The 27,978-nt window shown below is 37.0% G+C and overlaps 1 protein-coding gene across 1 annotated transcript; it reads right to left on the bottom strand.

The window, feature by feature from the left end:
- Positions 1-9,471: 9,471 nt before the first annotated feature.
- On the bottom strand, positions 9,472-15,631 carry c1h16orf89 (chromosome 1 C16orf89 homolog). The gene is made up of 8 exons (XM_036550899.1): positions 15,333-15,631; positions 13,485-13,631; positions 13,141-13,291; positions 12,796-12,913; positions 10,278-10,440; positions 10,052-10,156; positions 9,851-9,940; positions 9,472-9,603 (listed from the first exon to the last, which is right to left on the bottom strand). Exons 1-8 carry the CDS (start codon positions 15,505-15,507, stop codon positions 9,500-9,502), a joined length of 1,053 nt encoding a protein of 350 aa, XP_036406792.1. The 5' UTR covers positions 15,508-15,631; the 3' UTR covers positions 9,472-9,499.
- Between the last annotated feature and the right edge of the window lie 12,347 nt (positions 15,632-27,978).

The following is a 27,978-nucleotide window of genomic DNA, read 5'->3' as shown; positions in this document are numbered from 1 at the left end:
GTTGCTTCAGAGCTGAAGTACTCCCAACTTCTCTCTCCCTAGAGCAGGAAAATGTCATGCACTGATGCTTCATGAGTAGAAATGTAGAAAGCAGTGGAAGATCTTTAAGATGCTTTAGTGCACTTCATCTGCATACCAAATAAAATGTAAGGTAAGCAACAAATAGCAAAAGAAAGTGTTAATTCTCCACACTTAAAGAGAGTATTTTTCCCCACATATGGCTGAAATTAGCAACATTTTCTATGTATGTTGCACAGTTCTTTCCTAAAGCCGATAGATCCCTATTAAAATAATCAATTAAATAGACTTTCTTTGTTGCACACTAATTTGCAAATTATCAGCAATTTATAATTTTACTTTGGATAATGAGTGATTCAGTTCTTCAAGAAAGCAAAAATGAGGTACTCATAAAACTCAGTGTTGGCATGACAACTAGCAGAACAGAGGTAAAAGATGTAAGTAACTCACCGATGAAGCCTGAAGCATTTCTGATGGGGGTATATACTTTAAGCAGTAACTGAGTACAAGCAAGGGTGAAAAAGTGAAGTATCATTAGTGATGCTTAAAAATTAGTAAGTACATAAAACTATATATTTGGTTACAGAATAAATTATTTTTGCCTACAGACAATGCATTAGCTTTGTACGAGTAGCACTTCAGCCTCAGTTGTGTGATGTGCCTTTTACACTGGTTGTCTACTTAGATTGTCAAGGTTTTGGCTGTTATAAATCTTCTTGCATTAAACTTTGGATATTAGGAAAGGCATTAAGAATAGTCACATGACCACATGTAGTTGGAAATAAACACATGCATACATGAATACATAAATGTCTATAGATTGATTTCGGTTTGACAGTTCACTTCCAGGTGTTCAGGTTTCTCATTTTTTCCACATGAAACTTAAAATAAAAATCATAATCACACATGAAAAAAGATCCAGTGTCAGGCTGCATGAAGAATGAAGATGGGTGAAGGAAACTTTAATCAAAGTTCCTGTGTTTTCAGCGCGATCTGTCTCACTGCTGATTTCCACAGGGATGCCATGCAGAAATTGAAAATTCTCTGTCTTCTTCAGATCGGTTGTCTCAGCTGCAAAAGAAACAGGGTGACCTCATACAAAGAGGCTTGGAGATATGTCGGGAAATTCAGAGAAGCAGCGAATGTCCTATCGATTGATAACCTTTCATTCATTTTGCATGTGGTGAACCAGTGTCTGAGGCAAATTGAAACTAATAGTTCTTACCAGAGACACTGAGTATATGTGAATACTAATTTCCTTTTATCTTGACTTCTTTACTTTTCAGCTTTTTCATTAAATACAGTAGCACCAAAAGACATATCCATTAAAAACATGCTGGATGAAGTGTCCTGGTTTTCAGACAGGAGTTCTTTCTGTAGATGAAACTTGCACTGGTGCCACTGCATAAAGCTGCAGTCTCGGCTGTATGAGGGATCAACGATAACAGTGTGCTCATGGTGTCAGACTGTAGCTTAACTTTCCCTCTCCAAATTCTGCAATGCTTCCCATGTTACTTCCTAAAGGCCCTGACTGACATGTCTGCCACATTAGGTTGGCAAAGCACTGCTAGGAATCTCAGTACAAGATCACAATCAAAAGAACTGGCATTTTGCTTGGTGATGTGGACATCCAGCATGTTTAAAGCATCAAACTGATCTTGGTGTGATACAGGGCTCCCCTGCGGAAAGGCTCCTCACTCATGCTCCTTGTTAGATTTTCTTTCTTAGCTCAGCCTTCTGAAGGTTGGGAAACTCCTACCTATCATATTTGTTCATAAAGCTCCTCCTCCCGTCTCTTCAGTGTACTGACACAGACTATGTCTCATCTGGAAAGTAAAATTATACAGTTCCAGTAGCATATCCATCGACTCATCTGCCATTCCTATATACATTCGCATCACAACTTCCCTTTTCCAGAACAAAGCTCTCAAGTCAGTATTAGTGAACAAGCCACTGATTCACAGTTGCGCCTGGGATGAAAAATGTATCATTTGTATTGTAGGTTACTGTAACCAAGGTGCAAATGCAGCGGAACAACCACAAATGTTTATCAATTAAATTTGAATAAGTTTTTGTTTGGTATTGTTATTTCTACATCATGCAGTATTATTTGGGGTCAGGCAGATGTATTTGTATACTGCAGACAAATTCACTGTAAAAGATGTGTACAGTTTATACAATAGCAAAAGTAAAAATACTTGAAAAAAGTATTGCCCTATTTGACCTGCTAACACTTTCACAGCTGCGTTATCCAATGTACATGATGAGTGTTAAACTGAGGGGATTCTTAATTTGAAGAAAAATAACTGTTTCAGAGTTCACACTCAAGGGGGGATGGCTAGCAAGCACTACACGTCTGTCATGACTGAAATTGTAGCAGCTGGGGTTTTAACCTTATTACTGTATATTGACAGTTGAATTAATTTTCTGTTTTATTGCTTCAGAAGAGGATGTGTTTTTCCTGTCCAAGCAGGCTGACCCAGTCTTAATGGCTATTCCACACTGCCATTTTATACACAGTTTCACTGTTTTGCATGATAGGTTCACTTCTTATCCATTACAAAGTGAAACAGATTTTGCTGTAACAGCTCTGTAAATGTCCTGTCATTCTGTCTTCAAATAAATTATTTCCAATTCCCTAATCACTATTTGTCACATTGCTAAAAGAGAAGAATTTAACATGAGTTTCTGAATACTAATGGCTAAAACCACACAGAGAAGACACACCAAGTCAGCTACTGCCCCCTGGTGGCCTTTTCAGTAAGAAAGTCTTGCTATTTGGTTCCATCAAGTATTATTTCAAAATTAGGCAGGTTATTTCACTCAACCTCGTAAGATTTCAATTCCAAAATTCAAAATACCTATATGAGCAAATACTCATAAAATAGCAGAATTTTTTTGTTGAATTTGATCCATGAGTATTTCAGTACAGTGACACTGAGGGATGCCTGTTTTAATTCTCTGTGAATGATTAAAGGACCCAGTGACCTTTCACAAAAAGGTGTGTCTGAACAGGAACTCCATGAATATGGATCTGGTGCTCCCCTGTGCAGCAGAACCTCTTCCCTCCAGTCAAATTTAGCAAAGTGTTACTGCTGCATGGTAAATATGGAGTTCAAGCTCATGCAATAATTCTAAGGGACTTATGGTTGGTAGAAATCTTTATGACACTCCTGTGTGCCTGAACAACAAGTCACCCCAAAGTCTCACAGGAAAGCATCAGGTTCCCTCCCCAGTGTTTCATTATGCTACACTGAGAACAGTCTGAGCAACAAGGAGGACCTAGTGTTTATGAGCACTTTTTTAGATCCAAGATTTTTGGAGCTCTTAGATTATTCTGCTTCAAAGAGATGACCATGCTGGGCATTAAGCACTGTTGATGAGGTAATACTTCTGCACAAAAAGTTTGTTGTGCATTAAATAATACATGCCAATTAATCATTTGTTTTTTTTTTTTTTTTTTTTCAAATAAGATGATTTCAGTTCAAATGCTTGACTGTTATGCACAGCTTGCTGGTAGTACTTTGACCTCCAACTGCAGATGCTCTGGCTGATTCTGGATGATTCACACATGACTTGCATTTTTTCTGTGGTTAAACAGCAGATTATTCTTCCTTTGTTAAATTGCCTGCTTTGTTTCAAAAGCTCCACATCTTTACAATGCAACCAACGAAATGCATTGATTTCAGACAATGCAAATTGATATTCACCTTCATACGTACAATGATACAGATAGTAAATCTCCTTTTTATTATCTGTCTGAAAAATAGACAGTTTTTTGCAACAGTGATGAGAATCAGAACTTGAATTTTTGCTTTGTTTTACCGTGTACAAGATATTGACCCCCTTATCGATCAATTGGTCCTGTTTGTATCTGCAGAGCCACCACAGAATTCTGCGTACGCCTTCAGTCCACTCTGTTGTAATGTACTTCTCTCGTCAGTTACTGGTTTTTAAAAGGACTGCAGTAATGAAAATCAATGTAAAGTTCTGAAAAAAGATCAGATCTGGATCAAGTTCAATATTTCTTAAACACACAGGGAACATTTAAATATATGAACAAGAACAACACACAATGAATGCACAACAATATTTTTGGAGGAAAGAGGATTATTACTAAAGCCACTACCTCAGGGCTGTATTCAGTTTTCAAACTTTAATGAATTATGTTAAAAAAGACTGATATTTTCTCTGTTTGTTACGGTAATAAAAAATTATACACATTGAAAAAGCCATTGATAACAGGCTATATTTTCAATTTTTCAATGCATATTACAGCAAAAAATGACAAAGTGAATGCTCTTTTAAAAACAGTTCCAGGTGACCTAGCAAAGATTGTTTACCCTAGCTCTACTACAAGAACTTATATCTTCTGGCTGGACCCCTGCAATACTGTCTGGTATCTTTGACACCTACTGGCTAGATGCTTAATGCTCATTAAATATGATAGATGAATATGATTGAAAGGGCACTGTCATGCAAAGTAAAACTGCAGCATTACAGATGTTCATTCTAAAGGTAAATGATTTGGATGTGTCACGTCCGCTCTTCACAGAGTGTCTGCTACCATCTGTTATGTTGGGTGATGTATCAGGCTAATATTTGCTGGGGGGAGGAGACTTACCACAGTGGAAACACTCCTGTGGTGGAGTTCTGCAGCGACTCTATACAAGTCTGATTATAAGGTGTAGAATCCTAACTTGGCTCCTTAGGAGAATTAATGTAGGGGGACCAGTATAAGGATGCTACTGAAAACAGTGAAACCATGGTTAGTTCAATGTATAGAGTCTGTTTTTACCTCAACATCACCAACGCACAGAAACACACAGAAGAGAAAGAATTGAATCTTGCTTCTTCTCTTTTTCGTAGAAGTCTAAAATTTGGCTGCAGGCAGCAGGCTCAGGTTTCATTGTTTATCTAACAAGATCACAAAGCTCATTCTTTAAATCAGGAAGGTCTCTAAATCATAGAAGGTGTGTTGCAGTGAGAAGTTCAAAGACAGTCAAAGGTCAAGAAAGACAAAGATGAATATAAGTCTAAAATATGTGCCATGTTTTAGTTATTGTTGTTACTAATGGTTACTAACAGCTAACAGGTTTCCCTGAAATGCAAACAAAGATGCATCTTTTGAGCAGAGTATATTTTGTTTTAAGTCTGAAGGTAAATTTGTCTTTCTATTTCAGGCCCGCTTGCTTTTCCATTGTATGACAGTGCAGATAAAAAAAAAAATCAATCTTCGACACATCTTGAACCTTGTGATGAGTTGAGATCTGCTTCATAACGCTGTATTGATTCACCTGTCACACATTCCTGCTCTCCCTGTCTTTCTGACTTCTAGTTAGGGAATACGTTTCAGACAGTGCTGTTGAATACAGCAACCTGCATTTTTTGTAGAGGATTTACCAAATCAATTTAACCTGAAACATTTTTTGCATGCCATCAAATGCTGTCAGATAGTATGGGGCCAAATCAATCCTACCAACTCATCCAGTTCCCTAGACTATAGACAAATACTGTTGTGGTACCCCTGATCAAGGTATTACTAGATTTAAGTGTACATGAAATGGCAACCCTGAACAAGTAAGCCAAGCAACTCTTATTGAAGTAGTAGAACCACTGAAGACACATTTCTGTAGTTAAAAATTACCTACAGATTTTCATTAGAAAAACATTTTTAGATTGAAATGTGCATTGTTCGTGTTTAAGCTAGTGCAATGTAAAAATGTAATGTTTATTCATTTATCCATTACTTCACCGCTCACTGGCTGAAAAAAAAAACAATTTCAATTGATTGATAATAATGACATTTTTTGATATAGCTCAACATTTCCTTCAGTTGTCTTTTGTCCTTATGTCCTCATATTAAGATGCACAAATACATCTTTCTCATGTGATGAAGCATTTTGATCCACACAAAAAGAAAGTAGGATATTTGATTGACAGTATCACATTATTTACATTACTAGAGGTATTGATGGTGGGAACTGTAAAACATTTTGGTTATTCATTGTAAAATGACTGCCGCGTGTGGTGAAATTATGATTATTTATTAAATGAATAATAACTGTGTGGCTAAAGGGACACTTCAAATGATATATGTGTGTCCTTGGATCAGATAAGCCCGACTGGGGTTCATCAAAGGGAACACATTTCCTATCAGTTTTAATCGAGCAAAACAGTGCTGAAAGATGACTCTCAATGCAGCAAAGAAAATGCACATACCCATCAAATGATTGTAAGGCTGTTTTGTAAAATTAAGTCGTTTTCTTTCTTGATTGCTTTTATCTGGCAATCAAATGCATCTGAAAGGGCCAACCCTTCATTCCACAACAATCAATTGAACAAACACAAGCCCATTTAAAAGCTGACAAAACTGAAATCTGATTTCACATGCCTCACCTCTGTTTGATTTTTAAGGCCCAGAATCAGATGAAGAAAGGGAGAGTGAGGTGATTATGGGCATAGTGATAATCTGTCTCATCTCATCTGCAGTCGTGCTCTTGGTTGGGAATAGTCCATTGAACTTCCGCTGACCCCACCCCCAGATCACAGGAAAAACACACATCTCATTTCTCAAGGCTGGGCTCGGTGCCAGGCTTTGTTTTGCACTGCCAAAATCTACACAATGAGCAGAGTCTGCCGAAAACTAGATGATCCACACATTTAAATGTATTTCTGCATTTTAATGTTTCCCTTTTCCAGTTTCATTACTTCATTTGGATGTAAGAAAGATATATATGCGAGAGCCATTGTATGTAACTTTTGTCTTTGGATAAACTTGAATCGGCCTTCTAACATTAACATAATTGGGCAATTCAGGTCTCCCCTTTGGGAGGTTTCCAGATTCAGAAAAAGGGAAAATAAATTCAGTTCACTGTCAGAGAGACCCGTGCAGTTGTTTACAGCATCTCCTTCCCATGGGAACCTCACTGGGGCACAAAGACATTGCTGTTTACCATCTGAAAGAACCAAAGACCCTGCATTATACATCATGTAATGTACAAGTAATATCTATTAGAAAATGCACATCTTTGGTTCACATCCACAATAATATTCCAGTATTAACCTAGTGTAAATGACAACAATGAAAACCCCAAGATTCTGACCGTGGCATGAGTCACGTAAATACCTTTTAAAAACAACCATAACCCAAATAAGCCAGCATTCTAGTTAAGGAAATAAGACATGTGGGATATTCCAGTACTATTTGCAATGTTGAGTCATGCAAACACTTATTTGAAATATTTGTCCTATGAGCTTACATTTGTGCATGCTCAATGTTATTCAAGGAATCTTTGGTAATAAGGCTAATGTCATAGCTAACAAAAGGTGTTTTGGAGTGAGGAGACCACAATTATTCACAATCAGCTATTTTGCAGAAGTGCTGTCAAAACAAAACAAGATGGTGGATGCAAAAACAAGCATCTTCTAAGCCATTTGCCAAATAAGACAATCAGCAGGAAACTGTCATCTGTCCTTCACAGGGCTTACTTGGGATACTCTGATAACCATGCATACAGGAATATTAGCAGTGGTCATATTATTGCAAGGTACTTATATACCTAATATATAGAAGGTAATATAGACTGGCATTTTTATCATTAAAAGTTGTTTGATCATTAGACATTGTTCTGTGGGGTCAAGAACAAGTCACTGAACAACTAAGCTTAAGGAAGGAAGTAATTGAGGCATGTGGAATGAGTTGTAAAGGGCCAATATTAACAAAACTATGTTGAGAAAACAACTTTGATTATTATTTATGTTACCATGTATAATTATTCAGTCAATGATAGCTCCACCAAACTAAACCAGTTAAGAGCACAGCTGTAATGAAAACCTGTATACACTCTGGATCTCCCAGATCAAAGCTGAAAAACACTGAAAAATAGTATAAGGAAGTTATATGAATGCACAATGAACATGCATGGGTATTTCCTGACCATTGTAAATTCATAAGCAATAAAAAATAAGGATTAGGCACTTGAGGAGCTTCTGTGACCTTGACATTTGACCTTGAAATATTAGGCTCTAAAGTTTTGATTGCTGGGGAGACTGAGGACATTTGTGTCAAGTTGTACTAATTATTCTAAATCTATTAGCAACTTTCTAAATATGAGAAACCAAAAAGGAAGCTATGTGACCTTACCCTTAAACCTTGTGATCTGAGAATGGATAGCATTAGGGAACCAGTAAGAACATTTGTCTTGAGTTTAGAATCATCTCAGACCTAGATCTCAGTCTCAGAGACTAGAAACCACTTTTGTGACAAAGCCATAGAAGGAAGGATAAATCGAAGAATGTAGTTCTATGCCTTGGTCTTTAGCTACTCTGTGATGAGGAAATTATTTAATTGTAGATCACTGCCAACCATGTGCCATGCATTGTTGTCTGTTGCTTTGATTTTTGTCAATAGGGCTTCTTAAGTGTCAGAGACAGCCTTTGTGGTGTGATTGTTTTGGTAACAAATAAGACGATGCTCTTTTAAAGGCTACAGTACAGCTGCAGGATGGTAATTAATTTTCAGATCATACACAAAGGGACTAATTATTTCTCTCCTCCTCAAGTCTATGGAAAGAAAAGACAAGCCATTGCAGATGGGTCCTCTGTAGGAGAGATAAATGAAAAACACAGTCACGTATGTGTTTTGCCTGCTTAAAGCATTCATCTGTGAAGTAATTTGGTGGAATCAAAAGTCATCTCAGCAATATTTTTAATTCAAGTTTCCAGAGTCATTAAGTAGATAAATCAGAGGCCACAGAGCTTTTTTGTTTTTTGATATAAGAACACACACAGCTTAATTCCTGAGTGCTATGTAGTTATCTTTAATATTTATATTTTTAGAATCATGCTTCCTAGCTACTTGCTATAGTCTACTGGACATTGCAAGTTATTTGCCTTTAAAAATACAAATAGCTTCTATCTTATTGGAGCCCCACATTACTTTCAGACACATAGCAGTTGCACTTTATTGCCGCACACTCTGTTTAACTGTAAAACAACAGCCACAGAGATAGAAACCATATGTTGAGAGGTTTATTGTGCAATCCAGATAATTTGCTTTCTGAACTAACAGAGCATGAAAGTGTTTTTTTTTTGTTTGGGTGAGGAAGGGAAGATTAACAGAGGTGTATTATAGAAGTACAAATTGTACTTTCATAAAAATGTAGTATAAAGGGATATAAAGTTGACATTGGCCAGATTTACCTTTCCCCATATGAAACACGCTGTAATACATGTCTTTAGAACAGAGGAAGAATAAAGCATACCAATGGAACTGACATATTCATGTAGTGACTAATTTCTAAAACACAATATTTTACACATATAGATCATGCACATTTACCTAAAACATATATTGTATATTTGCATGCAAACATATTATGAGTTTGTAGCAACAAGTAACATAAAATGCAAATCAGTAAAGCAAATAGCATGATATTCTGTGTGGAAAGCAGCTACTTAGTGTTCTGTGTTGTGGTGCTCAGGTCACTGGTCTTTTTGTGATGTCTTGCTCTGTCAGGTAGTAGTTCAGGTATCCACCCAGAGCACTGACTGCAACTCCTGTCATGTGACTTGAACATCCATCTGTGGAGGGAAAAAGTTGTCAGTAATATTCTAAGGTACTCTGAGGGTTCATAATACCCCAAGGCTAAACCATTGGTGTGTAAAGCAGGACAGAATTCCATCCTAAATCAACTTTGACCCACAGAACAACCATAAACATCTCTAAACAATGTCATTATTACCAAATTTGTGACTTGGGAGAGGGAAGTTCCTATTTAGTCCTGCCAAAAAGGATGTAATGCAGTAATAAAGATAATTATAAACTTACCACTTAATGTTTTTTCTCTTCTCTTAACCCTTTTATGAACTTTTAGCGTTTCCACCTGCTCCTCACCAAGACCTTGTAAGATGTCCTGCTCTGTAAATAACGGTACAAAAACACAAATGTTATTGGTGATCTGAAAACAAAAGCCAAATAGCCCTCATGAATTGGAATTAAATTTCTATTTCCTCACGCAATTGTACTCACCATCCTTCCCAAAACACCCAACTTCAGGGTCTTGCCATAACAAAATATGCCGTAGCCATTCGGATTTGTAAAAGTCAGAGAAGCCAGCCAAACCACACAGCATTACTGTGAAACAAGGAAAGATATCACAGGCCTCAATGAGAATCCGCGGGCAAGTTCAAGTCCATTGGCAAATCAAGAACTACAACATGTCTAGTGATCTGAAGTGCAGAATAAAAGCACTAACTGTTCTCTATGAAGATATCCCGTGTTTGACCAGGGAAGACTTTCCTTACAAACTCTTCATTGCTCTTCCTCATATTAGAACAGAAGATCTTCTGGTAGTCTCTCTCAGTCATGTTGGCTCGGGACTCTCTCCTCTCCCCCTGCAGGATGTTGGAGCATCCTCTCTAAGAAGAGAAGCAGGGCAATGAATAGAATAGAATAGAACAGAATGATCTTTATTGTCATTACACTCAGGTACAATGAAATTTCACATGGCTTCTCCCGATGTGGTTAAAATAAAACAAATAAACAAATAAATACAACAAATAATTAAAGTGTCAGAAACACAGCCATTACTAAACAGCAGCTTACTGTTTAGAGAACACAGTGGTATTAGCAACTTAATGTTTAAAAAAAAAAAGGGCACAAATTATATTTACACATTCACAGAGCTGCAGAGGTTGTAAATAAATTGTGTCTGTGGTAGCAGTTCTGGGGGTGGAGGTGTGTGTGTGTGTGTGTGTGTGTGCGTGTGTGTCACAGTCTTTGATGTGTGAGTAGTATGTAAATTACATATACAGTACAAAAAATAGTATGATTTGTATACCATGAAAAGATCTTCACAAGAGCCAGATGATCAACAATGATATTTACAGAAAGCATCTATCCAATCTAACAGCAATGCAGTTTAACCTTAACTTTGGGAGGTATTCAAATCCTAACAAGTTCAACAGTCACTGAAATTATCTGACCACAGTATTTTGGTATCTTATGTATGGAGTGACATGACAGCAGAGTGGAGATGACCTGTTTATATTCCTCCTCATAAAGTAAAAAATACATACAAAAGCCAAAACCATAAAATTCAAATCCTTGAACATCCCGAACAAGACCCCATTGCACAGCAACCAATAATTTACTGTACTGTCACATTACCTCAATGTAAGAACCATAATACTGTAATGAAAGAGTCAGAAGACCCAAGTGCAGAGCTCCAGTACTTTCAATAGTGTCCACAAATCCGAAACAGAAATCTTCAAGAATGGTCCAAACACAAGCCAGGGTCAAAGAACTTGGAGGGCAAACCGTAATACCAAACAACCAATCCAAACCGCCAGACAATAAGCAGGGTCAAAACACAGGCAAACAGGTCAAAACAGGAAAAGAGCAAAGCACAACCACCAAGACACTGGTTCAGCATACAAGTGCAATATTGCACAAAGAGGTGCCTGAACTGCAGTCCTTAAATCCCCGTGGTGATTGACTGAAATTGCTGCAGGTGCTAAAAAGTTATTGTTCTACCATCCTAATGACCCATAGAAGAAAAACGATTCATTCAATTTTGCTAACTATTGACCCACTTTTCTTAATACGTGCCTGCTCTTTTGTAAGAAATTAATGTTTGAAGGTCTACTTGAACAGGTATGTATGCTCTTCACACCAACATAAAAACACAACAACCGTCCCTGCATCATAAAATGGGAGTTTTATACGTTTTTCTCAAGTCTGTGACATGATGAATTTCACGCACCATGTATTTTGGCTACATTTGCATCGGCCCATTGCAGACATAGCATGGCGAGCAGAAAGATGGTGATCTGCAGCTTGCTTCTTGGAAAACTGGGAGCTAAAAGTAAATACAGCACTAATAAACGTAGCCTAAAAGCGATTTCAAGCCACTGTAAGGAAGCAAGAATATGAGCAGTACATCCTCTTCTGCTTGCACTACTCTGGTGGTCATATCGGTATTAATTGGATATGCTATAATGGGCAGCTGTGCAACTGCAAACATAGGACAACCTATATGAGATGGTATGGACGACTCCTTCAGTGTGTTTACAAGACACAAGAAATTGAACTCTGGATTGCACTCTACACCGAGAAGACAGATTTATTTCTCATTAAAAATCTTACCTCACTTTGCTTACACAAATGCAATCACACCATTTCAGTTCAAAAAATCATGCCATGATGGTTTAGCCTCTGCCTTAATTACCTATTGAAAGGATATCCTTTCTCCACCACTGTCCAATGACAACAGCTAAATTTCCTCTTATTTGTACTTTTCCCCCCACCCTTGCCTAGAGCTGTGTGTGACTAGCGAGACAATAACCAATCATATACTTTGTGATGAAATCAAATGCAAGGGGCAGAAGATTAAATGAAACAGTAACACCTTGACAATGGCATCAATGAGGCAGGCTAGGCTTGGGATACTTTCCCATTATATATTTTTTTAATCAGGTTAACATGGAAAAGGAATCACTAGGTTCCTAACCAGAGGTGTTACATTGGGGCATTTTGGGGCCCATATTTCATTGAAGCAGGGCAGATTTGATGACGTGTGTTCAATGTTCAGCTGGAACATTGCTGTCACTTTTTAACTTAACTCTAGCCATTTGTATTAATTCTTGTAGCCACAAAAATTTTAACTAGAACTATAACATTTGCATAAATATGTTTCTGAAAATTATAGGCAAAGCATGTTGTGGCTAGTTTAAATCTCGACACAAATATTGTGTATTGTTCTTTGACCTTACCATAGTCCCAATCATGAAATAGAGTAGCTGATGGGACAGGGAATAATGAGGACAGCCAAACCTCGTCATTGTGTCAAGGCAGGGCTTTGTGACCATGCAGGGAGTTCCATTATCTTTCCTTGAAAAAAAAAAACATCCAAAAATTAATACCAGATTTTGTTCCTTTATGTTAACATATTATAGATAAATTGTTTATATCTATGATATCTAAATTTGCAGCTGTACAAAATCATTCTAACAGTTGATGCTAATATTTCAACATCAGATCACACAGTTTTTTTTCTTTTGATTGGGGATGAAGGACAATGCTCAGGGGGCCCTTGGAAGGATGTAGAGTTTTGGTACCAGGTTCCCAGGAGCAGAGTGATGCACTTGTCGCTGAGTTGTTCGTCATAGCACTCCATGGATCGGAAGGCTGAGTAGGCCAGTGCAGGGTCTGAAGTGCTCCACTCATAGGGAACCCTCCAGAAGGATGTATCAAGCAAAGGTTCAAATTCTGGGGCGAGAACAAGATGATTGCTCACTAGTTATTGAGCAGGCACATCTATCAAGGATTAACACTAAATTATACAGTTATTTCAATTAAAAACTATTTTAAAATAAGCATTTGACTAACATTTAATAGAACAATAGGCTTTGCTCTGCAGCTCATTTACATGCATTTTGCCCTTTGCCCTGTGCCACAGTACCTCTGAAGTACTTGGGATCAGTCCTCTGGAGTGCACTGACAGCCTGGGTGATGCTTTGGTCAAGTCTCTGGGCCACACTCGCAGCAGTTGAAAGCTGACTTGGGAGGTATTTATCTGGCCATATCCGTACAGACTCGTTCAGCTCGGCTGCAGCAGTTAAGCAGTAGGTGCATGGAAAGGCATTGATTCAGTTTTACAAGAGAAGAAAAACTTTTGCAGCCATAAACTGTAGGTTGGCTGCAGGTTTTTTATAGTTTTTAATGCAATGCAAATAAAAACTATTAAAGCGAAACAAATCACTATACACTAATACACAATATTGAGCTGTTAAAAAGTATTATAGTGAATTTTGTGTGCAGGACAATTATCTGGCTGACCAAATGATTTCATGAACTTAGAAGGGCTGATTCTTTGTGAATGTTTTAACTTCATGTAAGGAACTAAAATCAGCAGTGTCAGGGGCAAGCATGTGGACCCACCCCAGTAGAAACGGATGGAAATGGAACTAAACTGGAAGCAGAACCTGGAAGTTTCTATTTCTGGAGATCTAGACACCAATTTCCCATTGACAATAATGGAAAAACTGATTGCTTTTTATACAAAGCAATTAAATTCATAACCATATTTGCATAATCATTTATTCATAATAAATAGAAGAATATAAAACAACGTGTGTCTTGTCTTGACATGAGGTAATAGTGAAGTTTGTACGGAGACACTTTGCACTTTGTAGTCTCAAAGGCTAGTTTCTGATTGGTCTCGACCTCTAAACATGATCAGACTATGATGAATAGCTTACAAGGACCAGAAGGGCCCTAGAAAAGGGCAGCGCAAAGGGAAGTATGACACCGTTAAGCAGACAGAGCAATATACTGACATTATACAGAATATAAAATATAAGAATATACAGAATACGGGTCTCTGTATGGGTATCTTGGGAGATGAGGCAGAATATAGGCCAATGTTGTCATGTACTGATAGACATAATGAATTGTGTTGTAACATAAATCACTTATTTAATGTACTGGCACTAAAAGTGATTTTGATCGTGATAGTGAACTCGAATCTCTGAGTTACCTCCAGTGTTTTAAGTGCTTAATCACTTCTTTTGTTGATTTTAAAGTATCCTACTGCATGAGCAAATTTACCCCTTCTTAACAAAGATTGTTAGGTAATGATTCGAATTTTTTTTTTCTTTTAAACTCGGTCTGTAGTCTGACAGAGAATTGGCAGGCTCTTACCGGACCATACCGGTTACTGTAAAGTGATAGCAGCTTCCCGCTATCCTGAGTTCGCTGAATGTTTTCGAAGCATCTTGTTGTATTCTATTAACTACATATTAAATGAATTCTGTCAATACAAAAATATCTATGGGTAACTATAAAGGTTTTACTTTAAAAACATACTGCCCTTTTGCAATAGATTGCGGGCACAGTTATGGAGGGGGTAAATAATGGCGTCCTACCTGGAGGGATTGTGGGCTACGGTTTATAATGTCAAAATAGGGTTAATAAGTTGATAAGTTAATGGGCTTTATTATTTGAATTAACATGGGAAATAGCTGTAAAACTAAAACGTGCATTCACTTCAGATCGATACGTTCTTACTGTATTAATTTAAAACAGCATTTAGGTAGCATCTTAGAAAATGCAAAACCGCAGGACATAATGAATCAGTTCTTACAGTTTTAAATACTTAATTCAAATTATTTTCGAACAAGCGAAAACATAGAATTAAAATAGACCCAAAGTTAGTTCACCGATTTTCAAGAAGGCTATCAGTAGGCTAGCCTATAATGTAAGATCATTTCAGATACATGAAAGCATGCAATAAAGACATTGTACTTACCATGCAGAATTATGTATCCAACCACTCCGTCCAGATTTATGTGTCTGAACTGATTTTCAAAGAAAAATGTCGCCTTGTCCAACCTTTTGAGAATATCGTCAATAACATCTTGGTGTGAGGCAGTGACTGTTGCAGATACGAGCGCTGACAACGCAATCAGGTGTGTACCTTTCATTTTTAATTCCACCTATTTGTGTTTCAATGATTTTGATGTTGAAGCACAACATAAATTGCTCTTTACATTGAATCTTACCGCAACGCCCTGCCTTACCGTATCGCAGCTCTTCTATTTGTTTGGATCAATGAAGGGACTGAACGTGCTCGGAGTAAAACTAGTGTCACGTGTCTACTTCGGAATTGCGGATGCTGAGCAACTGCTGACATACTGTAAGCGCATACAGTCCAAGTCAAAGCCATTATAATCAGTACGGATATTACTCCAAATCTCCAAATGATAAGCTTGAGTTGAACTTAAACTATGAAATGATTAGCCGACGACTTCTTACTAAATCTCAGTATGCTATTCAAACCGGAATTGCATGACCAAGGCATTGCGCTGACGTCAATGACATCATTCTCCGAGTTTGGAAGGTGTCTCATTGAAAGTGTGGTATCCCTGTTAACCGTGTTATTACTCTTAGCAGCCCCTGCAGCAGCACCATGGCAACAGATTACAACATAAAAAGAAAAAGGAAACATCAGGAGAGGGACAGAAAATACTGTCCTGGATGTGCCAACCTTTTATGATGTCAAAGCACTAAGACTTTCATATGATAAGAACATTTTATAAATGAGGTATTCACTGCATGAGTATAGCAAGCAAAGAATCAATAGTGCAAGTCAGTTAAAAAAAGAGACTCCAGGGTAGATGAATACAATGACATGAGGCAAAATACATACCTCATGACTACGTTTTCCTTCCAGCCGTACTTATTGACTTACTGTCATTGAAATGAGGTCATTCAGTCTGAAATTACGGTGACATGACCCTCTGTGATTTTCATGAAAATAGGTAAATGTGTCATTAAGAATATCAAGTTGAATATGAAGTTTAAACATATGCAAAAAGAATGATGCATATTATAAATGGTTTAAGACAGGATTAAATGAAGTGTAAAAGTTTGTCTTTTTTTATTTATTTATTTATTTACTTATTTATTTATTTTGGAGGCATCCTTTAAGACAGTGTCATTTTCACTTAATTAACACAGAATGATCCATCAGCCAGTCAGGAATGTCCACTTTCTATTGCCCTTGATGTATTACCCAATTATAGGAATGTGCAGCAGCAGTTATGTTAATATCTTGTCAATTCTCTGTGTGTAAGCTGTAGTTAATGTCATGAGGGGACAGTTTTTTCCCTCTTTTTTACTTCTTGCTCTCAAACTCCTGCATGTTGATGTTTTTTCTAAGAATATCAAAAATCTATCTGCAGAGGGCAGTATTCAACTAAAAATGATGTCCATTATTGCCATTAAAATGCCTCCTAGGGTTGTTTACTGAAACATTACAGTAGTTTACCTTGAACCTCTAATTTAGCTTTTATGTGTAATTAATGTTTGAAATTTCATATTCAGCATTTATGGAAGATGTTATTCATAACTGAAAATAAATTCAGGGTAGTTGCTAACTTGGACTTTTATTAAGAGAAACCCAGGCAATGACCACTATCAAGGCTGATTAGTAAATAGTTGGTATATTTATTTATTTGTATACCACCACTTTAGGTATGTTTTAAGCTGTACTGCAGGACATCTGTGTGAGTGTGTGTGTATGTGTGTTTGTGTGTATGTTGTTATGTTTAAGTTACATTTATGTGCAGGATACTCTTTGGTTTTGTTTTGCATCTGTATGCAAACCCGACTAAGTCAATGTCTGAACTGCTTGACTCTGCTAACACTTACATTAAGTGGGGATTTGGGACAGCCAAGTCTTTCAGCCCTATAGACTCTATATCGAATATCATTGCTTTTCTCCACTATGTTAAATTAAGCTTATTTTAATGTGATGCTTGTGTGTGTTTTTGCTTTCACACGTGGTGGTAGAAAGTGACAGTTTATGTTGAGGAAGTTAGGTTTCAGTTAGGTTACTCTGAACTGAAATGAATTTGCCCTGGGGTGGCAACAGCTGTGTGAATCATAATAAGCCAGTGTTTCATGCTGTAATGTGTCAGGGTGCAGGGTTACAACAATGACATTTAACTGTCTTTGGCTGATTGTCAACAACACTGAACAATATCAGTCAGATGAGCACAAACCACCTTTATGATAATTCTTTCTCTCAGGACTTTGTATATACAAAGTCAATAATCAGCATGATGAATTAGTAGTAGATTTATTTACTTTGTTATAAACAAAAAGATACAGTGCCTTCTCAAGGAATGGTACCTAGTTGAGTTTAGTATATCTCTGTGTAATGTGTGTTAGTGACACAACACATCAATCAGAGCTATCATAAATGAATTGTCACACTCAAATTTTGGTTTGGTAAACATATAATGTGTGCTTCTGTGTGTTGGGAAAATGTTCATTCACCACCTACTCTCCCTGTTTGTTTTTTTTTTTTTGTTTTTTTTTTACTATTACCGAGTCGAATCAGTGTTTGGGTTGTTCGATTTATAAAGTGTTTCCTTACATTTGTCCATTGAATCTTGCTTTTCTCATTACCTACAACTTCACAACTTCGAATATATCACTGTACTGTCTGGAATTTTGAGGATCTGATAGTTTTGAGATCAGTTTCATTTACTTTATGCTGATGTGTCTCTTTTTATGATGTTCTCAAGTGAATAATGAATAAGATAATAAGATATGGCATGAAATTACAAATTGAAAGGACACACATTCACACAAGCTAATTCAAATGAGAGAGCATTGTTTCTTTTTACCTAATCCAGAATTATGTACAATACTGTAAGGCATAGTTTGTTTACAACTTTCAAACTTGACTAGGTATTTTACTTTTATTTTTTCTGCCGATATCTTTGAAAGCACAACCCACTTTATAACAGATCCTGCTGACCTCCCAGCCCCAACTGGTGGTGCTACTGTCCTAAGAGATGAGTCACTCCTTTGTAGCTTTCAGGAACTTCTGTCCCCCGTTCACCTGTATTTTATGTATCTGCTGGCCCGACAGATTGAAAGGTGAGCGGCCTTTGTAAAACAGCTCACTGCCCGCAAAACAAATCCCTTTTCACTTCCAAACAGCTGACACACTGGCTATGGCTCAAACTCTGCACTTTGTAGAATGTACCAGTCTCTCCAATGGTAAACATGTTGTGATTCACAATATATGCCTATGGACGGTAAAGAAAGAATGGATGTTAGTTGGAACAGTTGTTTAACAGCCATGAAGAGGTAAAGGTACAGGATTGATGAGCAGGTGCTGTTCAACACTGGGCTGAAGAAAATTGTGCTGTTTGTGATTTGTGGCACGAAGTTATTTTTCAGTGTGCAAATTGCTGCAGGATAGTTTTGATGAGCGGTGAACAATGACAATAACATATGTTTCTATTGTTTCTGTATTCATATGTACCTCTGTGGTTGTATCTACTGCTCTCTTTTAATGGAGAAAGTTATCTGTAATATTTTAATTCAGGTTAAAACTGGAAGTGAAAGTGTTGTGTTGAACCAGAGAAGATTCCATTTGACAATGGAGGCACACTGTTACACTTTCCATCAAATTTTCTTAACATACATTGATTGCTCAACTTACATACTCAATTCAGAAAAAAATATGTGAAAGTGATCCATACTGTTGTGGTGACAGAGGAATGTCTGCCCACTCTGTGCTGACTGACAAATGCTGTGAGCTAATCTGAACTGATGGAGAGATGAAGAACATCTAACATCTGCTGCTACACAAAGTAGGAGGCTCTGCGCTAGATGCTGCCTGTGGAAGAGTATCTTCCTCTAGAGACACAAGAGCACAGAGAGCCGAGGAAGGCACCTACAACAGCACAGGTAGAGTGGTTTACAGGAGCTGGGGCTCAGGTGCAGACCGGGAGCCACTCTGCAAAGAGCCGCAAACAAACAAAACTCATTCAGTAACTGGCACCAAAGTGCATAGCTGCAAAAGAGAATCAGATATGACTGTCACATAGGAGTGTTTGGGGACGAATGGGTGCTCTCTTTATGAATTTATAAGCACATAAAAATGGTAAACCTCACAGTGAAAAAGACATGTTGTTTCAGACGTCTGGCAAAATTAATCATTTTGTCAGTGATCGGTGAGGATGTGTCACACAGAAGCATGTTGCTTTTGAAGTTTCTAGTAAGTGTCGCTTGCTTCCCAGGCAGGTATTTTAAGATGACAGCAACGAGCCTAAAACTAATTTATTTCACCTTATTCTGTTGCTGTTTTTTAAAATCCAAAGATGTTGATGTTGCTTTTAAATGAAAGCATTTAAATGCAGGCATGACTATCAATATTCAATTACTTACAAACTGTAATTTTTTTATTATCTAAAGTGAAAGTACAATGAAGACATGAATGGATGGAGCTTTCAAATTCTGTCACAGATGCACTTATTTGAAATGATTATTACAGTACAAAGCACAGTCAAGAGAAGTAGACCACTTTGAGGTGGTTATATTTAAGGCATGCCGCATGCCCTCCGAAGGTATAGGCCACATGAAACAGAAACGTTCTGCAACTCTTGTTCAGCAGATCACGTATGCACAACCAAATCAGACAATTTATATTATTAAGGAAAAAGTCAACTGATGATAATTTGATCTAATTCCTTCATTCTTTCCTGTTTGCTTTCAGTGCCAAATGCTGTGCATTTTTATCTCCAGATGTTAGCCTGCAGCTTGCAGTTTCATGGCTTCATGATGAGACAGTTCAGACTTGTGAAATTCATATGGTTCTTCATTCCAGTGGACTAACAGTCACCACACCATTAATATTTCAAGTGGGCTCTTGGCTTTATAAACACCTGACAGAAAATGATGGGTGCAGAAACAAGAACACTAGATGATTGATGTACTTGTTGAATGTGTTGGTGCTGTAAGACATGTCCATAAATTACTGCCGTGGCTTCTACTTTGCAGAGTATCAGTCAGTCAGATTTATTGTTCATTACTTGATCACCATCATTAACTTCCAGTTCATAATTTGTCATTTACGTTCTGAATAAAGATTAGGGAACCAATCAATTATTCCTTTAATATTCCTTTGAACGTTTTGCATGCTTTCTAAATAATTTGGAAAAACATGTTATGACACAGCCTTGTGTTCTCTTTGTAGGTCAGTATAAATTCAGATTTTCACTTTGAACTGCAAGGTTTTGAGAATGTCTCATACAATAGGATGTGTTCTATGAGTTTCCCACATGTTCTTAGAACGTTGTGGCTGCCAGTTAGTCATAGCTATGGTAGTGTATATTGTTTTGTGCTACCTGGGGAGACAGAAGTAAAAAGTGCTGAAACATCCTGTTGTTTGTTTTTCTTTTTTTATTATTCTTTTTCAAGAGAAAATGGCCTTTAAACCCAAAACCCAGACTCAAACACACAGAGGACTCAACACTTGTTTGACTGTTGGGATTAAAGTATGAACAAACAGTCAAAATATAACAATAATATGTTTGCAGGTCAAATGGTATTGCTATGATGTTGGTATTTTGTAATATAATTTAATAACTACTTTTAAATGCATGCTCAATGTAATTTCTTTAATTCACGAAAACATTTCAGGTCAGTGAAGTGTGTATATCCTTGTAAGGAGCCCTCTGTGAAGGAAAGCCTTCACCACCTCTCCCTTGAACCTGGATGTTATCAAGTCACACCTGAGTAATTGAAGGTTGATTTAATACAGTTTTGGCTGGGGAGCAGGGTGAAGGCTCATTTTGTCCTTGCTTTAGGTTGGTGTAGGTTGGTTTCTTTGTTTTTGTTGTTTGGTTTTAAAAATAAATTATTGTTTCTTTTAACCTTTTGTTCTTTTCAGCTCATTTAATGCAGAAGTATCAGCCAGCTTCTCTACACTCTCTAAAATCTAACAGCATGCTCTGTTGAAATGCAGTGTTGTAACTTCCATAAGCGAACATTAAATGCATTAAATTGGTTTTAAAAGCAAAATATTTATTGGTTATAAAATATTTACCTTTCTGTTCGATCACATATTTGTATAGAGTCAACATGTGACTTGTCATTAGTTATTTGCAGTCAACTCTGTTAAAATATTACCATTTCCAACTTATGGAAACTATGCCATGGCCTCTGTCAATAGTGTTGAAGATACATTTTTCAAAATGACCTGCATGTATCAATGAAATTGCAGTCTTTACAAATGTAAATTATTGCAGTATATTATCCCTGCTCTGTTTTCCATGTTATATTATCAGATAAAATGAGATTTCAATGAATTTCATGGTCAGGATTATCCTTCATTATTCCCAGTTGCTGCTACTGTAGTAGAAGCTGTATTTTTGCTTTATAAAATGTTTTGTTGCATTCATTCACATTAAAGCATTCTACCCAATGTACCCAATTGCACTGGTGATAAATGCTGTGCATCATTTCTGAAATACTTGTGTAGGCTATGTGATGAGAGAACCATTGTGAGATGCAGAGAGAGACAGGGAGAGCAGGTTTCAAATGAGTTATTACAGACACCAAACTATACTGCAGGGAATGTAAACAGTCTGGAGTAGATGTTGATGGATGACCAGACAGAAAGGTACAATGGAATTGGTGGAAAAAAAGGTTAAGCTGAAGATACAAATAGCAACTGTAAACTGGGGCAAAGGTGTATATTTTAGGTGCATGTCATCGTGCAATAGAGACTGATGGAGAGAATGTTTGTTTATGACAGACATCGATTAATTAATACAACATTGTTTTCAGTTGTCTTCTGATGCTCACGTGTAGTTAATTTGGAAGGTTCACTTTTAATAAAGCATTATTGTTCAAAACCATTTAAACAGGAATAAACAATAACTAATAATCATATATAATAATCCTAAAAGTTCTAAATGCCATGAACACCTGGGAAATAAACACCTGCTTGTTCCTAATCATGTCAATATGATTGTAGAGAATATTTTATTTGTATAAACTGATTATGGATTTCAAATATTGTTAGCTTTATATAATGAACCATGAAAAATTCTGCCCTCATTTAAATGACTTAATGACGTTAGAAAAAATGTAATGACAGCAAAGGCAACTACAGCTAATAAAACATCACATTCATTTTACCACTCTCAGGTGTGGTGATGTAAATGTTGTGGATGAGTCCGTTGATTCCAGTGGTCATTTGAACACATGAAATTCACTTCTAGTCTTGTTCCAGTGTGGATGGGAATAAAGCGCCTGAACTGGGCTGCTTCTCAGCAAGCGGTTGCCAGGAGACAGGGGATATGGCTTAACTGCCAGCTCACCAGCTGCTCCCACCAGCAGCTCCTAGCTCAAGCATGCGAGATCATCTTTGCCACATCAGCAACGGCCCTGATGCAATACACACAACAGAAGTGGCAACAGAAAACAATGCCACGGTGCACTTCTCTGGTATTAATTGATTTCGATAATGAGAACAATGGAGGGTTGAATTAAATACTTCACAGTGTGATGTACCAACAGTAAATTAAGGTTCATAAAGTACATTATGTGGATTCAAGCTTAAAAGGCATAAATGTAATGATGATAGATTATTAGACATTACTCACATTATGTTTGCTTCTCACAACCTCAAAATGGATTATTAATGTTCATTTTTGTTCCTGTCTCGTTTTCAAGATAATTTAACAAATGAATTACAGGTTTTTGTCTTTCCATTCGAATAAAGAAAACCTGAGCGTATGTTTATAAAACTGTGCTGCTGAACACTTCAAATGGTGCCCGCATAGTGGGGGATGGGGGTCTGGATTTTGGTTAGAACCAACTGCTGGGACCAGATGGCCTTTTTTCCCTGGAGAGCCTCTGATTGCTCTAATCGGAATGGGCAGACACAAAACCAGTACACATTTGCATTTTTCCCCTTCAGCATCCCTCTTTAAGCGCTGATCACCTCTGCCAGTGATATGATCTGTTCACTCATTTACAGCACCATGGAGACCATGTTCCAGCAAGCTTTGATAGGGGTGATACCGCCACTGTACTTTCCAGGACCATGGAATGCTACTGCATTATGGCAACTGCGTTAATCTAAAAACTCTGTATTGTGGGTAACTATTGAAGAGCAAATAAAAGCATCTGAGTTACATACCTTCTACGTTCTTTAAGTGTCACTCTTTGCTCATCTCTGAAATATTTGAATGCAGATAGGTTAGGATAACTCTTTATTTATAAGCAATGAATGAATTTTGTTTGTAGTTTTCTGCATTTTATATTTTCTGTATGTGTTCCCTTGGTCCCATGTAAATGTACACCCAGCCATAAGCCCTCAGTTAAAATTTTATGTTAGATCAGTTAAATCCAGATTTATTTTCAGTACATTCTGTTTCATTTAAGGAACATGGTTGTTTCTTTATATTGTACAGTTTTCTGTACATTTTCATTAACCTGTTTTCTGCATTATACTCATGAAGAATGAAATCTTGTTGTAGTATATGGCATTTGTAATTATAAAATAATACCTCATTTAGTGGTTAAAGTGAGGAGGACTAAAAAAGGTGTGATGACTAAGAGCAGATCACTGTCAATCGTGTCGCCAAACTGGTAATGCAGGTTTAACATGAATTCACACCCACACAATTGCACATAATAAACTCACCCCTGCATTTATTCAGCATGTGTCCCTATGAATATGAAACTGAATTTCACCCATAAGTAAAAAAAAAAAGAAAATAATACATTTAGTATGTAATTAAAGGGTTTATAAAATTATTAAATTGGCAATACCTCATTTACAGCTGACATATCATGTCTTTTTTCAAACTGGAAATGTGCTAAATGTGGAGTTTGTCCCCCCCATTTAAAGCTTTGCACTTCAGCAGTGCTATTATCTGTCACAGCCATTACTGTAATTGCAGGGATTACTGCCATTGTCATTGCCTGTTGTTTTAGAAGCATATTTTCACAGCACCATTGTCCATGTTTGTAAAGATCCAAGGCCAGGAAAGGCAGTGGAGAGTGGTGGAGGGTCTGAGTGTAATCGATACTTGGGAGAGAGAAATGCATTAAGCACATCAGTGGAGAGGGTCAACAACAAGGATGCCCTGAGAATTAAGAGGTTGCAATCAAAGTGCTGCTCTTTGCCAGAAGTAAGAGAGGGGATTTAAGATTAAAGAGGTTGACTGCATTAAGGGGGGGAGTCTAAATCTCTTGGAATGTTTTTTGTGGGGACAACAACTGGTAAATGGAAGGTTGAGAGTATTACATATTCTGTAGATGTGCTTTCCTCTGTCCTGTGCTAGTGCTGCACTAGCAAATGGTAGTGAATAATAAGTTACTTCCTCAAGCTAATAATAGTAAATGGTCAATTAAATATACTGTGAGCAAATTTGAACATTCTAAGATTGTCAGATGATTAGCAGTGGTAAGTAGCCAGCAGATGACAGTCCAGTCAGATAATTGGCAACAAATTTTGCTATAGAACTGTATTTGCTCTCTTACCAGAGCACGTCAAACAGACCTTGAGAGAATGACACTTCCTAAATGCTTCCAATATTGCTCCTTTCCCGCACAACATTTAATATCTGCTAAGTAGAAATGCATAAACAGTATGTTGTTTATTGGAAATGTTCCTTGTGCTGTTCTTAGCTTGTATAGGCTGGCCCCATTTCATCACAGTCTGCCTTTGCCAAGACTAATTGGTTTACATTTACAACACAAAAGTCTAAATGTACAGCAAGAGACTGGGGAGTGACAACAAAAGTGACAAAAAGAGGGAAGCACTACAAAATTTTTTTAAAAAAAGTGAAAAGATGACAAAGATTTTTCCCCCATTTTTTCAGTTTGTTGTTTTTATTCAGTAAACTTGTGAAGGAGAGCTGAAGGAAATGTATTTATTTCATTTTAGGAGAGTCTGCGTATTGCTTTCCTTGTAATTAAACAGCTGTCCGTGGACTGATTTGCATCTTGCTTTTCTCCTTGTCCGGTCGCCAAACCACCATGCAGTGGGTATCATAATATTGATCATATATAATATATATATATATATATATATATATATATATATATATATATATATATATATATATATATATATATATGTTAATAAGGGTATGTTTACACACTCTATGTGTAAACATAAGTATTTATCAATCCCATCCCATCAAGACTCTTGGGATGGGATTAATAAATACTTATGGGATTTCTAGCCAGTTCTTTGGAACATAACTCCCATTTATAATGTTTTGCATTTTGTCAGGGAAAATAAAATTCAGTCCGCTATGATGCGGTTTACGACTGGTTTTCTAGGAACTGTATTGTGTCCTAGAATCAGGGATTGCCTATAATCCCATCGCCCCCCCCAAATCAGATGAAGTAGAGGAACAATTTGCATTCACAATTTTGTAGTAATTTCATTTTCTTGCTTTTCTTTATGGTCATTACATTATAACATTCATAGTGTATGAAGGGATCTGTATTATGCTCAGTGGTTGCTGTAAGTAAGTATTACTTGTATTGCTGGTAAATGAAAGACTGTTTTTGTGTTCAACATTTGTATTTCACATATCCAAACCATGCATTTGCTGTTGGGCATATTGCACTTTTATTATTTGTGTATTGTTCATTTGTTATTTGTAGTTAATACTTTTAATCTAATCTTCTGGAAGTCACCCAGAATAACATAGTCAGACAATGAAACAAATTATTCAGATCTGAATCCAAGATCAGAATATAGGATTCCATCTACATTTTCACCCTGTTTGCATATTGTCAGCTCCCTGCTGTGTACAAGTACCACAGCTTTTGGTTCAATCAAAAAAATGAGTGAATGTATTGTGTTGAAAATCAGGTCAGTTCCTGTTATTATCACAGTGAGGGATGAAAGATACATATTCAGTCTTTTGTAATGCTAATAAATTCCTGAAAAAACAATGGAACACACATAATACCAATAACTACCAATATGCACTTACCAAAAGCAGAAATCATTATCACCTCTACACTGTGTCCTCATGCCTAACTCATCATGTTTCCCTTGCACAGCACTGCAAATGCCCCTGCCATGGTACTGAACTGATTGTTGTTTGAAGTGATACTTGCTCTGCTTCATGCTGAATTGTTTGATGAGCAGCAGAGCCCAGCCTTTTTCAGCAGGTCATACATAATTCACAAAGAGAATGGGAGAGCGGCTCTCTTCGCATAGGGGTCTGGGGAGACAGCGTGCTGAGTCTGCAGAGCCCGAGGATGGGGTTCGATCTCCCTGGAGAGTTCCAGAGAGCAGGCCTTTCATCATAGACCACACTGTGCAATAAATCTATCTGCGATGGGAGGACGAAAAGGATACATATGCTGTCTGTGTACAATATGTTGATTTATGCACATTTACTGGTGAATTAAATGCACATATGCATATAAATGTTTTTGGTTTGAATTGGCTGTTGACTGCAGGTAAACAGATTGCCAGTTGTAGGGAAATGTTGCTTAAATACTAAACACTAATGAAATGCTTTTTTCAGACTCAAAGAAAAATGTACCAATTGCTGCAAAGTACTGCTCAACAATCAGTCAAGTGGTAAACAGATGGATGTCTGAAAGCTTTCAATTATTTAGACATTAACAAAAATAGATTTGGGGGTCATATCGAAAGTGAAATTAAACGTGTGCCAATAAGTAAAAACAAGCTAACATTTCTCTCAGTCAGCTGGACATCTGAGTCTGAAATCAGAATATTTCTTGTTTAAAATGAGTGTTCATTATTTGATTGAGGTCAATTAAGGAAGTTCATAAGTAAAAAAAATCTACTGTAAATATCTATTTTATGGAGTAAAAACAGCCCCCCCCCCCCTTTTTTTTTGTTACTACAGTTATTAAGTAATTCGCCTAGCCTCAGCAGCCAGTGAGAAAGTTTTCGATATCTTCCATCCTTAGCGAAGTAACTTAAGTCATACCAACGTGCTAAGATGCTAACAAAGCATTTTAAGGTGGTCTTTTGAATATGAGCTGAACCATGGATATATACTAGTCACACATTTAACTCCTCTGTTGCCTCCATCCTCAACGGTTGCATGTCTAGGATGATTTGATTGGTTAGGGAGTTTCAAATTCATAATGAGCCACCAAATACTTTTAGCTTCAACAACAGTAGGCAGAATTTTCATTTTATGAAACTTGTACCAAAAATAGGTTATCTGCAATGTAGTTAAGATACATCTTGTCAGTTTTATTTATTTCCCACAAATTTGTACTGCCATTTTGCAAAATTAAAACGTCTCCAAAATGATTTGCCTTTAAATTAAGGCAAAATGTTCAATGTTCAGTCTGTCAAAATTGCAATAATAGCTACATGTGTCAACATAGTGTTCATGAATTAAAATCGGAAATTATTCAATTTCATACAGGTCGTGAATAAAAGTGTTTGTTTTTTCCCAACAAATGGCACTACTATGAGAGATAATATTAATCAAGGCTGTGTTCAGCCTGCTCTTGATATACGTTCATATGTCCAGTTAGGTTTTTGATACTGATTATATAACCTAAGGCTGGAAATCTTCCAGCGGTGTATCAATTTCAAAGCGGAAGAGGGTGGGATTTGT

Source organism: Megalops cyprinoides, chromosome 1 (genome assembly GCF_013368585.1).
Source record: "Megalops cyprinoides isolate fMegCyp1 chromosome 1, fMegCyp1.pri, whole genome shotgun sequence".
In the NCBI taxonomy this organism is placed as follows: domain Eukaryota; kingdom Metazoa; phylum Chordata; class Actinopteri; order Elopiformes; family Megalopidae; genus Megalops; species Megalops cyprinoides.
This window is presented reverse-complemented; position numbering and strand designations above follow the sequence as displayed.

Coding starts and splice junctions, on each gene's coding strand:
- c1h16orf89 (XM_036550899.1), bottom strand. CDS start 15,507: ATGAAAGGTACACACCTGATTGCGTTGTCAGCGCTCGTATCTGCAACA. Junction 13,632..15,332: donor TGGATACATAATTCTGCATG/GTAAGTACAATG, acceptor TAACTGCTGCAG/CCGAGCTGAACGAGTCTGTA. Junction 9,604..9,850: donor AAGAGAAAAAACATTAAGTG/GTAAGTTTATAA, acceptor TTCCCTCCACAG/ATGGATGTTCAAGTCACATG.